General features: G+C 26.8%; 2 protein-coding genes across 2 annotated transcripts in view; both read right to left on the bottom strand.

The window, feature by feature from the left end:
* LOC107453180 (cGMP-dependent protein kinase 1) overlaps nucleotides 1-1224 on the bottom strand; it is a gene marked incomplete in the record, with an annotated part of 47639 nt that extends 46415 nt beyond the window's left edge. The window contains 1 exon segment of the mRNA XM_043046985.2: nucleotides 369-1224. Coding sequence (XP_042902919.2) covers nucleotides 369-760 — 392 coding nt within the window.
* LOC139425192 (cGMP-dependent protein kinase 1-like) overlaps nucleotides 1-13960 on the bottom strand; it is a 127465-nt gene that overhangs the window by 94530 nt on the left and 18975 nt on the right. The window lies entirely within an intron of this gene.

Here is a 13960-nt window from a genome sequence, read left to right as displayed (position 1 = left end):
AATTTCATCATTTATTTATATATATATATATATTCACGTATATACGTATGTATATGTGTATATCACGTTTCATATTGCTTTTATATATTGATTGTATGATATTATTACATGTTTTAGTCTTTTCATATTACTTGTGCTTCTTACATAGGGAAAATATATTTTTAATTCAAACTCATCAACTCACTATCTGATAATATTTTTTTTAATTACATTTTTATTTACTCACATATTTAGTGCAATTATTTTCCATTTGGAATTTAGAAAATGCAAATCAAAATTAATCACGTCACAAAGACTTTAAAAAAAAAATTTCGTGACATTTTCGTCATTTCTAAACTAATGAGATAAAAAAAAAATGAAAAACTCACTCTTTTGTTTTAGGAATCCTAATAAGACTCAAGTTACGCATGCGCTCAACGCACGCAGGTTCAGCGGAAATAGCCAATCGTTTGGTTCTAGAGTGGTCAGCAGAATTTGACCTTTTATCTCCATAATTAAGCACCTCAGCTTCACTGCTACTGCTGGATTCAAACGAAGAACTATCATCTTCTTCTCCAGAGCTCCAAAGGTACATCTGACGAGACATTTGTGCAACTATCGGCTTCATAGCCGAGCGAAACTTCTCTAAATCTGTTCGAAGTTTAACAATAAGTTTATTTTTCAATTCTAGTTCCATTCTAAGCCCTTCAATTAGAGTGTCGCGTTGACGAATTTCATCTGTTCTTTGCTGTAAAACGATCTCCAATAAGTTATCGGCCATTTTCTTTCTTCCTTAAGTGTACACTCTTAGAAATATCCCTCCAATAAAAGCCACTACACAGAAGTTCTTGTTATTCGAAAACAATGACGCTTTTATTATTAGGAACCATTTTTTTCTTATGCATCATTCCACTTGTAAAATGCAAGTTGCCAGATGTTGAAATCAGCGTTATTTATTTTTGCAGACGAGTTTTCTTTGTCATTTCTCTTTGTTATGGAACAAATATAAAATGTTAAAAAGCTCTCAAAGGGAAATTGATTAAGACTGAGCTTTATTAGTCTCAGATAAAAAGAAAAATCTGTCTGCTTAACTAAAATCGTGGAATGAAATTAAGAACGGAGGGAAAACATAGCGTTTTTATCGAAAAACAAATCGTTTGCTTTTAATGCTGTAGCTTCTATGCTCTAAATAAACAAAACGGAACTAAATATAATACGAACAGAAACAAACTCCTTGCTTTACATTAGCTATCTAAAGAGCAAGTGCAAAGAAGTGGAAGATATCTGATTGAGATCTTCAAGTAACGCTTAATGACAAGCAAAGAGAGCTGTCATTTTTGCTGGCAGGGAGAGGATGCCAAAATTAGAGCTCAGAGCCGCCAAATCACGCCATTTGTAGAAAAAGAAAAATAATAGCAACTTTGTGTGATTTCCTCCTACACTTAAAAAATAAATAAAGAGTAAATAAAAAAATTGATTTCGAGGATTTAAAGTCTCCTAAAATAATGCAAATTATTACTCGTAAGACTAAACAGTGAATATAAAATTTCTAAAAACTAGTTTTCGGTTATGATTTTGTTTAACTTTACTCGTAAAATTCCATTTTTTTTCTCTGAAAAACTGTTTTGGCTACAGCAATGTTCATTTTGAGAAAACATTTTTTCATAAATTTAATTTTTTTAAAAATATTAACATTATTTGTAGGTTGTGGCTAGTTTATAAGGAAAAGAAAAGAAACGAAGAAAAATAAAGATAAAGACTTTAATGGTTAAAAGAAATAAAATATATTTTTTGAAGATTATGCTTTAAAAAGTATTTTTGCTGTTCATTTTTTTCACGAAACGCATAAATACTCATATTAAATTACATTATATGTTAAAATATTACTTGTTCCCAAATATATGCTTATACGATATAATATTTAGTAGCAATAATAAAAAATATATTAGTTTATAAAACAAATAATCATAATATTATTATTGTTTGTTGATAACGATAATTATTTTAAATTTTTTTTTAATAATATAATGATATTATAGCCAATAATGATATTTTATTTAGCAAATAATTGCAATAGTTTAGTTTATACATATGCGCTGATAGGCAGTGTTCAAAAAAAATAATGACTGACGTCCATAAAAAATAATAATATAATATAAAGTGAACATAACTATTTAATATCATATCACAAGAGGGAAAAGAAGGGCTTCATAAACTTGTTTTATGATTCAAATTCAAAATATAATTTTATATTTAGCGATGGCAACGATGTTTCAGTATTTTTGGAAAGTATAACACCTTTCCCTTTCTTTTCTCTTTGTTGACGTTTTTTCGGGTAAAGAAATCTATTTCTAACAGGAAGAAATTAGAAAAAAAAAACATAAAAAAATGTAGGAAATGGAAAAAAAGCTGAAAATAACCATGACAAATGCCTCGAAATAGGTATTATAAGAACGACATAAATTAAATCAAGCTAAATTTAACATAGTACTAAATTGTAAATTTTAAACGCCTACTTTTAAAAAATAATTATTTTCATATTGTTTATTAGTTTCAGACAGGATATTAAAATCTATTTATCATATTATTAAAGAGTTCATTTGAGTATTCATAATTAACAGTATTTGATTATAGAAATTAGTATAATATTTGTCGGGAATTCAAAAAGCGATTCGTAGTAGCGTAATCTTTAGCACGTAATTAGTTAATTAATTTAATTTTATTATTTATTAAAATTCGATTGGTATATTATAACAATTCTTTATATAATTATAAAATTACATTTTATTTACAATTCTCGTTTACGTAAAATATTGATTACTTCAGAAATTCAGTTTAATTTTAACGGTTGGTTTTTTAATTTCCCCTTTCTCAAAAGAATACTTTAAATATATTCTTAATTAGTACTATTATTTAAAAAAGATTCCAATTATAAATTGGTTAAAAAAAAGCTTGAATATTAGATATTACTTTTTGTAAAAGGGTTCCTTTTTACTTTTTATTACTATTTGAAAAAGGGCTGACTCTCCCCTCACGAAATCAATATTTATTTTATTTTATAAACTCGTGCTAAAATAGATGTCAATTAAAAAAAAAAAACAAAAAAAAAAGAGAGAGAGATTTTTTACATGTTGCCATTTATAAATTTTAACATTCATATTGAAATCTTTAAAAAGAAAAAAAAATCTTATTAAATAGCAATAAAAACCGTTCCCTATTTGAATTGTTATAAATATCTTGTTCAACGAGTAAAATTACTTCTGCAAAAGATCTAATTACAGTTCAGATTGCCACAGCAACCCCTCCTAAGCCAAACTATATGCTGAACGCCATCTAGCTACAATATAATTAGTCCATCTTCAGTCGCTGAACTGTGGAGTTTTATACATGTATTTTTTACGACTACTATATGTGCTGTATTTTATGTGTTTCAATTAATTAAATAGGAGTTAGAATCAAGCCCCTTCTGTTGAACTATTTGCATTCAACAGTTTGGTTGAACTGTTTGTATTCAACAGTTTGGTTGAATTGTTTGCATCAACAGTTCAACATCTTCAACAATGTAAATCCATTTAATGCCATGACTAGATGGAAAAGGGCCAAATAAGTAAATTTATATTGTTTCGAATATTTATGAAGGAACTGGAATTGATCAGCAGGCTTGAAGGTTAGAGCGTTCGTCTCGCATACATTCCATACAAGCTCTGACATAATTGATGGGTGATATATTTCCTCCTACCAGTGGAATAATACCTCCTAAAAGTTCTACAAATTGTTCCTTCCACACCATAATTTCTTTCTAGGGTTATTTGGTAAAAGAAGAAGGAATAAAACCGAGTAGAAAGGAATAAGATCGAGTAGAAATTATACAAATAATTCCCAAACCTGCCATTGTCAACCCATTACGAAGGTTTTTAGGAATGCTATAAATTATTATCGACGATTTCTTCTGCTCAAGTGGAATCTATCTCGTTAATATTTAAAAGAATAGTCACAAAGAATGATAAGCGAAAAATAGAATTGAATGATTAGATAACAAAAGCCTCCGAATTAAGTAAACAGCAACTAGTTGATGCTGCTCTAATAGCTCATTTTTATTTTTATTTTCGCACCATTTTCCTGATGCGATCAATTATGGAGATTTTGCCAAAGAACAGGAAATAGACGAATTAAAAAGATTTTTTAGAAACTCCTGCTTCATTAATTTTCAACAAAACTTAAAATTCCTGATTCTGAACACAATATTTGTGGTGCGCAAGGTCAATAAAATCACACGCATCAATATTTTATGAATGTAAACAACGCGTTGTTAGGAAAATGTAACTTTATTTAAAATTCTGATGTTCGATGTATTTTGATATTGAAGATATAATGAATGTACAGGCAGGTCAAATTATTAGACGCATTATAAGATTCTATGTAAAATCTTAATTATCAGGAGATATTATACTACAGCTTTATTGTTTTTACGGGTCTGAAACCGGTTTGCATTTGTTTACGTCCGTGTATCAATTGGTTAGCATTGTAATGCAATACGTTAAAAATAAATACAAATAGGAAGTATATAAAAAATCTCCTGGATAAAAACCCATTGCACGTATGTTTAAATATAAAAGTATTGCATAAAAACTCGTGCAAAACATGTAATTATTAAAAAACTACAGTTCGTCTAGTAATTTGATCTAATTATTATAATATACACCGAAGAACCATTACATAATGACCACCCTGCTAATAACATGTAGGACCACCTTTAGCCCTCAAAACTGCTAGCACCCGCCGTGGTATTGATTCCACAAGGTGCTGATAGGTAGTCTGAGGTATCGAATTTGGTTTTCCAAGTAGGAACGCAAATGCTCTTTTGGATTAAGATCAGGTGAATTTGGGGGCCAAGACATGACTTGAGAGTTACTGGAATGTTCCTCGAACCAATCCATGACGATTCGACCCTTATGACATGGTGCATTATCCTGTTTTTAAACACCATCCCCCGCAGGAAAAACTGTTGCCATGAATGGGTGAACTATGTTCAAGTAGCTTACAGACGTCAGGGTTTGTTCTATGAGGATTATGGGTCCTAATGTGCCCCATGAAAACATTGTTCCTGGGAGAGAAACCATGAAAACCTGGGCGAGCCCATTGTTAGATGGAGGGTGGTCATCGGTGTATTAATACAATACCTGATATCTTCGGTGTATTAATACAATACCTGATATTATAAATATTCTATATTTATATTATATATCGTCTAACTTATCCAATCGTCAAATTTATATTATATAACGTCTAATTTCACCAATTGATACACGAACGTAAACTAGTGCAAACCGGTTTCAGTCGCGTAAAAACAATAAAGCTGTAAAGTATCGTCTGATAATTAAGATTGCACATAGAATCTTACAGTGCGTCTAATAATTTGGCCCGGGTCTGTATATATTTTTGCTCGTTAATGACGTATTTTATAACAGAAAAAAATTACGCTTTAACTGTATATTAAGTTGTAGATAGCTGTAAATGTTGTCAACTTGTCTTTGTTGTCAAATTCATCCCAAATCGCATACTGTAGGAAGATTAAATACCTTCCCTTATTTATTAATGCAACCTTACATTGCATTGAAAATTTAGGAGAGAAATTTGATTCATCAATTATCACATCCAAGTATCAAAACTACTATAAAATTAATCAAAGATAGATTTATAGGTCAGCGATAAATATGTATTTCAATAACAAAACAGCCCAGCAGTGGACTGATCGTAAAGACACGGTTTCCAGTAGAACACCGAAGCCAAGCATCACTGGTTGCGGTCAGTTTAGGGGGTGGGTGGCCACTTTGACCACTTGCGGTATTGGCAATCGTTAAACTGGTCTACTGTAAAGTGCTCGTTTTCGGTCGTAGGTCGTCGGGGTAACAAAGCGGAGAAGCCATCCCCTCTGCAGAGAATCAAAATTGTCATGGCATGTCTTCGGAGCATCCTCGGGGATGTTTCCCAGACCGTCGCCAATAGCCCATTGTGCAATTCTAGTGAGCAGTAAATAAAATACCTACCTACCAATAACAATATAATTTAGTTAAACAAATTTTATTGTTATAAAATACTGAATCAAACTGAAAGGAAAATAACTTTAAAATAAACGCTTGTTAACGACTTTTTATGTTCTGACGTCTTTGTGTTGCCAACGTAATAACTTTACAAAGTATTGAACTACAAGTTTAAAGTACGATACTTATGCGTACAAACAGATTCATTTGGCCAAATGTAAACAAAGATTGTAGACATAAGGCTGGAAACTGTAGGCTATACCAAAGAAGGAAAATTCAACCTCACATCACAACCAATCCAGGAAAATTCCCTTTGGATATTGAACTTTTAAATAAGAAAATAGTAAAACTTTTAAGCCTAGTAATTTAAACAATATTAAATTAAAAAAAGTAAAGTAAATTAAAAAAAATTATCTTTCTATACGAAGTTAAAAATTAAAGGTAATAACAATTTCCATGCTTAATCATCAACCCAAAATTTCATAAAATTCTTTTTTACTCTAGAAAAATCACTTGTTGGTTTAATACGTACTTAACTAAACCTGGCACTATTTTCTGTAACTACTTAAATAAAATTATTAACAATATTATTAAAGAAAGTTTTTCATGAATTATCACAAATAATCAACCTATTTTTAGAATTTATAAAGAATCTCTCTATACTCTTTAATATAAAATTTGTTTTTTGATTTATTGAGGAATTAACTATCTTTAATTTTCAAAATTATGCAAGTTTGTTAAATAATATTTACCCAGAGGAATTAATCCGTGATCATAACGATAATATTGACTTTAATTTTTCGGATTTTAATATAAACTGATTACAGATACATTTTAATATGAATCATTAATTACACAGAATTCTAATGTTTCTAAAAATATTTATTTCAATCAAATAAACAGAATCAAAAGAATTTGGTGTAATGTTTATTTATCTAAGCAAAGTAAACCAAACAACAAATACACAAACTCTTTAGATAAAAAAAATACTATTTATCTAATTAATGTAATTGAATTCTATATAAATCATTCAGTTAGTTGTAAGTTCTAATTATTAATGAACACAAAAAAAAATTTTTTTTCTAAATTGACATTTTCATAATGTGCAAATCTAATTCGGGCGAATACAAAATTAAAATTCCCTAATTTTGATAAAGATTTTTATCAATAAATGTTAATAATTTCTCTGAAAATCATCAAAATTAAATTGTTATATTTAAATTTGGGCATTTTATTAAGTATAAACTGTGAATTATCCAGTATAATATATAATTAGGGCAAATCCAGTTTCGGGCCAAAACAAGGTTACTGACTAATCAAATGCAGTTCTGTACTTCAGTAAGAACGGGCCATAAAATACATCCTTATATATGTTTTTATTTTCATATTTCATAATCTGGCAAACTAAATAAGAAAATATTTTTGAATCATTTTTGCAAGATGTCAGTAAGTACTAAGTAAAAGGATGTTTAAATTAGCTTTTACGTATGTACGTTTTGTGTTTGTATTTTTCTTGAATTTTTATTTTGATGGATATGTTTGATTTTGTATTTGTTTTATATTCATTTCGATTTTTTTGGGGCTTCATACATTATTGTATTGATGTATTTTGCTTTGGCTACATTAATACATTGTTAGTAAGGCTTTGGCTATATTAATACATTGTTAGTAAGGACTCCTGTTACTAAGGAATACATTGTTAGTAAGGATATAGTCCGTGAGAGCTGACGCCGAGATTATCTTTTTTTTCCTTATTTTGTTTTCTGGGTTTTATCTTTTCTTTAATTAATTATTATTCATTAATAATTTTACTTATTCTCTTAAAAATATTTTCATATATAAATATACTCTCAATATCTCGAACTTCAGTACCTCGAAAACCTAGGTTTCTCAACAAAAAAAGAATTTTTTTCCCTCTTGGCATTATATATCTACCTAATATTAATTTTAATTCCTATGTCGAAGAGTCTAAAAACCTTCTCTCAAACCGTCTATGTCTCAAAACTTTGTAATGTCGAATCTTTTCCACAATGGAAATTGAATTCTTTTGGAAAAATTACAATGTAAGTTTATTGTAAACCAATTCTTTTCTATTTGATGCCTAATTATTCTTGTCCTCCTTTTAAAAATAAAATTATCATTGTTGTATTTACACTTATAGTCAACTATAATCATTACATACATATTTAATAGTAGTTATTCTTATGTTTCATGACACTACTTTTTAGAGTAATATTTTCGATTATATTTTTTTACTTTTTAGAACATATTTAAAACTCAACTTGTTATCTTGAAAACTCGCTACCTCGACAAAATTTTTAGCTTCTCCCTTCAACTTTTAGATATCAAGAGTATACCGCGTATACTGACTTATTAGAACATGGAAGTAATAGATATAAAATTAGAACATAATAAATGTATGAATAATTTTTCTTTTTCTCTTTAAAAATTTTTTTTTTTACGGATTGACAAACTGACTGAAAAAAAACATTTTTTTTAAATTTCTGTAATAGTTATAAATTATTATTATTTAAATTTAATTTATAAGAGTCACCTGCATTAGGAGCGGAAGCATGAAGTTAGAGAACATAAAAGTATATGCATCATTCAACATAAAGTTAAAAACAGGTAACACTAGATGAAAATGTTTATATTTCAAGTCTTATAATAACAGTATTGAAAAATCTGCTAGGAAATATTCATTTCATCTTTTAGCAATAGATAGCGCCACTGCGTATTCTCCTAACAATTTTTTTAAAATCCCTTTAAAGGGAAAAATAATATATATTATCGCCAACACTGTCCTATACGAACAGAGTAATCGCCAGAGCAATTCTTCAGTGAAGCGCTTATGAATGCTGATTAGAGCAGAGCATTTATATTTATCGAAATGTTTTCGTAGAAAAAACATATTTGTTATTCGACGTTGCAAAATAGTTTTACAATTAATTCATTTATTCAAAATCTGATTTCATTTTCTGCATCACAGAGTCTGGTCTCTTTTGAACACATTTTTAGCTTTTCGTAGAATCGTGTCTGAAAGAGTATTAAAGTTTTATTTATATATTATACATATAAATAAACGATTAAATTTTCTTATCTTCCACTTATAAATTATCTTATTACCATAAATAATTTNTAATTTTTTATAGCGTAGTATAATTTTATGTGGGCACATCAGAAAATTTTAACAATTATTTAATTACTTAAAATTGCAACGTACTAAAATAGCAATATTTACCAAAAATTTTCCCTAACACTTAAATTTTAAAAAAAGTGACAGATATTGAGTTTTAGTAGTTGAAATGTTTAAAACGAAACAATTTAACCAGTTTAATTTCGCAGATAAGAGGTTATGCATTAACATAGCAAATAGGTCCCCCCCCCCAAAAAAAAAAATTTGGTGTTATATGTAAAATTTTAAGCAGAGGAGCTTTTTAGAGAAAGAAACTGCAGAAAATATAGCAAAGTCCGGGGTCAAGTTTTTGATAATGATGAAGTTGTTATAAAAAATACTAAATTATGCATTTACAAAACATGTTTTCGCAAAGAATATACAGGAACTTTCAGATAAAAATTTAAACATTATTCTTCTACATTGATTTAAGTTTTTTTTAATAATGCATAGGTCCTTAAGCTAAATTTTAAACATAAGTCAATCAAGAAAATTTTCTACAATATCATTATTTTACTATAATTCGCTATATCATTATTTTACTATCAGTATTTTACGATATCATATTTTATTACATCATTATTTTACTATTTTAAACATTATGAAAATAAAATAAAAAATCTGTACTTGTTTCAAATTTCAAACGAGTAATTTAAAATAAAAGTATTTAAAATAATGCCGATAATATAAGTACTCAAGAACTTGAGAAAATGTTTAATGTCAATGTTAAAAGAAAATTGCGTTCGATATCATACCTTGATGCAATTAAACCAATATAAAAAAATTTATAACAAATCTATTTATAAAAGCATATAATAATTTAAGAGAGAAGATTCAATGAACAAAATAAAGGCAGAAAATGTTGACCAAAAAATGTCAACCAGAAAATGAATCTATTAGTGTATAAACACGAAAGACTTACCTTTTGCTAAAATTACAAAAAGAATTAAAAAAAAAATTTTTTTTTAAATATTTTTGTAAGAGAGAAGTTTTTTGTTTCAAATCGCACTAAAGATAAAAATTTGTATCTTCCCGGTAAGTTAAAAATAACCGAAATTTAAACACATTTAATTGTTTTCTTTACACTTAAGTAATACTATAAAAAATTTTCCAACAATGTATGCTTTAGCTTTATCAATGCACCTATCATACCTGCTAGCATTTCCTAAAATTCTGCAGATTTTTTACAAAATTGCAGATTAAAATACTTGAACTTGTTTTTTTCTGTATTTTTGTAAGAAGTCGGTAAATACATGGACATTTGTTCTCGCTGTTCTCTTTATATTTTAGTGTTTGTGTTTTATTTTATATTTTTCTAGAATTTTTTGTGTTTTTCGTCTGATGTGTTTCATTTTCGAAACCGTTACTCCTTTTTTTGTGCTCCACGCGCTATTATATTGATATATTTTGCTTTGGCTATATTAGTACATTATTAGTATAAGCACTATTTTGCGCATATAATCGTATGAGTTGATGACAAGATTATATCCTTTCATTTTTCTTTGTTTTCTTTTTAAAATTATAAGTATGTAAATTATTTTTTCATTTAATTTTTCTTTTTATTTCTTACAAAAATTGTTCACATGTTTTTTTCTATCTTCTTTCTTCGTCTTCTCTGTATTTTTATCTTACTTATTTGTTATAAAAAACTCTTTTTTTATTTTTTGTAAAAAAAAAAATACGCATTTTTGAATTCATTTCTGGATATTTTTTCATTTTTCTTAAAAAACAAAATATATTAAAGTAAAAGTTTGTGTTTACAAATCATAAAAATTCCACTGAATTTATGTACATTTGCTTTGTCTGATATCAGTTTCATTTATTTGAATTGATCAAAAAATGTAACTGTCGTTGCATAGGCACGTGATTTGTTTTTATTTGTCACAAGTCCATAACTATCCTGTTGATTTTTATTCATAGATGAAGGGGAAAAAAATATTATTTTCGTGGTTTTGTTTTCAATAAACACACACGCGGGCATACAAAGGTGCAGGAGAAATATTCTAGTTGAAAATTAAAGACAACTGAAGTGAGTATTTTGAAATTTCAAATTTCTTAAATAATTAAGATAATATAAACACCTACATTGTATTTAAGGAATTTTAAATATATTTTATAATAAGAAAAAAACTAAAAATAATGAAAAATTTCTACATACGTAAACAACTTATATTCTTATATTTCATTTGCGTGTAAATATCAATGAAATACCTATTATTTTCGATAATATAAAAGTTTAAGCAAAAAAAAATATTGTTCCTTATTAGGAATACTGACCTCCATGAAAATTCTTAAATTTTTATTATTTATTGTATTTTGTTTTATTGTCTGAAACTTCAAACGGTACCGTTCTGAAGATTAGTAAAGAGAACCTTATAAGGTGCTGACCCACATTTGGGTTATGTTATGGTAGAAGAGTTGCTCATTACTCGCGCAATAAATTCAACAATAGATTCTAAGCTCAGGGATTTCGAGAGAAATTTATCAGTTTATCAATTTTCCGTTTTCCCGTATTATTTTTGATTTGCTAAAATGCATTTTAACAAATCAATTTGGGTTATAAAGTTATCGTAAACATAACCTATAAAATGAAGCCCGATAGAAAGAATATTCCTGTTTAGGAATGGAATGACATTAAGAAATACTTCTACGATAATAAACCGATCATACTTTCCCTAAAATGGTTGATTAGAGTGTTTGTCACAAACAATAAAACTTCTTCTATTTTTTTTAAAAAAAATCTAAAGTTAAAAATATTGAGAAAGCATGGGAAATAATAAAGATTAATGAAAAAAGAAGAAGAAAAATTATTAAAACTAAATACTTTTTAAGAATATTTTTAAAAAAATATATTCATTTATATTTTTAAATAAATTTTTAGTATTTTTAAGAATAACAAAATAGCAAAATTAATATAACAAATATTTTTAAGAATATTTAAAAAAAATATAAATAATTTTTTTTTTTAAATATTTCATTTTAATAAATTTTCTCTTTCCATTAATCTTTATTATCTTCCATGTTTTCTCGATATTTTTAACTTATTTTATGAGTTCTATGTGCTAGTAACTTATGTGCAGCACATAAAACTTATTATTTTTCTTCATTAATCTCTCTTTTCTTATATCTTTTTTGACTTCATAAGACAAAAAACATAAAAAGAAAAGAGAGAAAAATGAAGGAAATTAAGAATAATAATAAGTTTTATTTATTGCGCATAAGCTGCAAATGTATAGTACTCTAGAATTCATGAAATAAGTTAAAAATATAGAGAAAACATGGAAAGTTATAAATAAATCTGAAAGAAAAGTGGAGAAGAAAAATTATTAAAATAAAATATTTTTAAGAATATTTAAAAAAATATTTATTTATTTATTTTTTTAAATAAAATTTTTTAAAATATTTTTTAAAAATATTTTATTTTAATAATTTTTTTTCTTTTCATTAATCTTTATTATTTTCCATGTTTTCTCTACATTTTTAACTTATTTTATGAGTTCTATGTACTTGCAGTTTACGCGCAGGTAAATAAAACTTATCAATTTTCTTAATTTGAAACTTATTAATGTTTTAGAGATTTTTTAAAATGAGAAGAAATAAATGCTGCCATTCGCTCACCCACAATTTTTCAGGAGTTTGAATTTGAAAAATTTGGTGCAAGAAGTTAACACAAGTTTCTGTTGTTATCGCTTTAGATGCAAAAGCGAAATTATTAGTTTATTAAAATTTGTAATATATAAAATAATATTTTACCAATAATAAACAGTCGTAGGTAAACTAATTGTTTTTTTGAATTGCAGGATGACCGATTATTTCATGAGTAATTTTAAATAATATTTGTCTTAAAGAAAATTGAACAAGAAATTTGGTAAATCATTTTGTACGTAAATATAAAATATTATCGGTTTCAAAAAAATTTCCAATTTAATTATTTTGTTGCTCTTCGCGAATTACATCGAAATGCAGAAAATCTGAAAAAAGGTTACCATTATTTATATCAATATTGTTAGTATTACTATTGAGACGAGAATCCCGAGACAACATGTCAGCTTCAAAGTTTTAGGAGCCTTTTGTGTATTTTATGTCATAATCATATGTACTCCAATGTAAAGACCTGCGGAATAGCATACCTTTTAAAAATTTTTTGCCCAAACTACCGCTGCGTGATCCGTATGTAGAGTGAAGAAAATATTGAATTAATTTAATAATATTTAATATTTGAGGAAAAAAAAAATGAAAACAAAATTAAAAAGCTGGAAAACAAAATAAGATATAATCTTGTCATGAGCTCATCCATTTATATCCGCAAAAAAAAAAGTGCTTTCTAATATTTTAGTAATATAGCCAAAGCAAAATATATAAATTTTCCAATTTTTTAAAAATATTTTTAAATATTTTTCAAAAATATTTTATTTGTTAAAATTTTTTTCTTCACTTAAAAAATCTACATTTTTTCCTTTTAAAAAAAAAAAATTATTTTTTATTTTATGGGTTCAATGTACTTGAGCTTAAGAGTACTAAATAAAAATAAGTAAATAGTAATCTCTGCTTTCTTTTATTCTCTTTTATTGTGCAATATATATATATATATATATATATATATAGCACAATAAATGAATACAAAAAGAGAAAAGGAAAGAATAGTAATAATTAATAAAAATCCGAAGAAAAAAAAAGATATCTTTTCACCAGCTCACACGATTACATCTGCAAAAAAGAGTGGTTTATAATATTGTATCAATATAGCCAAAGCAAAGTATATTAA

The sequence above is a fragment of the Parasteatoda tepidariorum genome, chromosome 3 (genome assembly GCF_043381705.1).
Source record: "Parasteatoda tepidariorum isolate YZ-2023 chromosome 3, CAS_Ptep_4.0, whole genome shotgun sequence".
Classification (NCBI taxonomy): Eukaryota; Metazoa; Arthropoda; class Arachnida; order Araneae; family Theridiidae; genus Parasteatoda; species Parasteatoda tepidariorum.
This window is presented reverse-complemented; position numbering and strand designations above follow the sequence as displayed.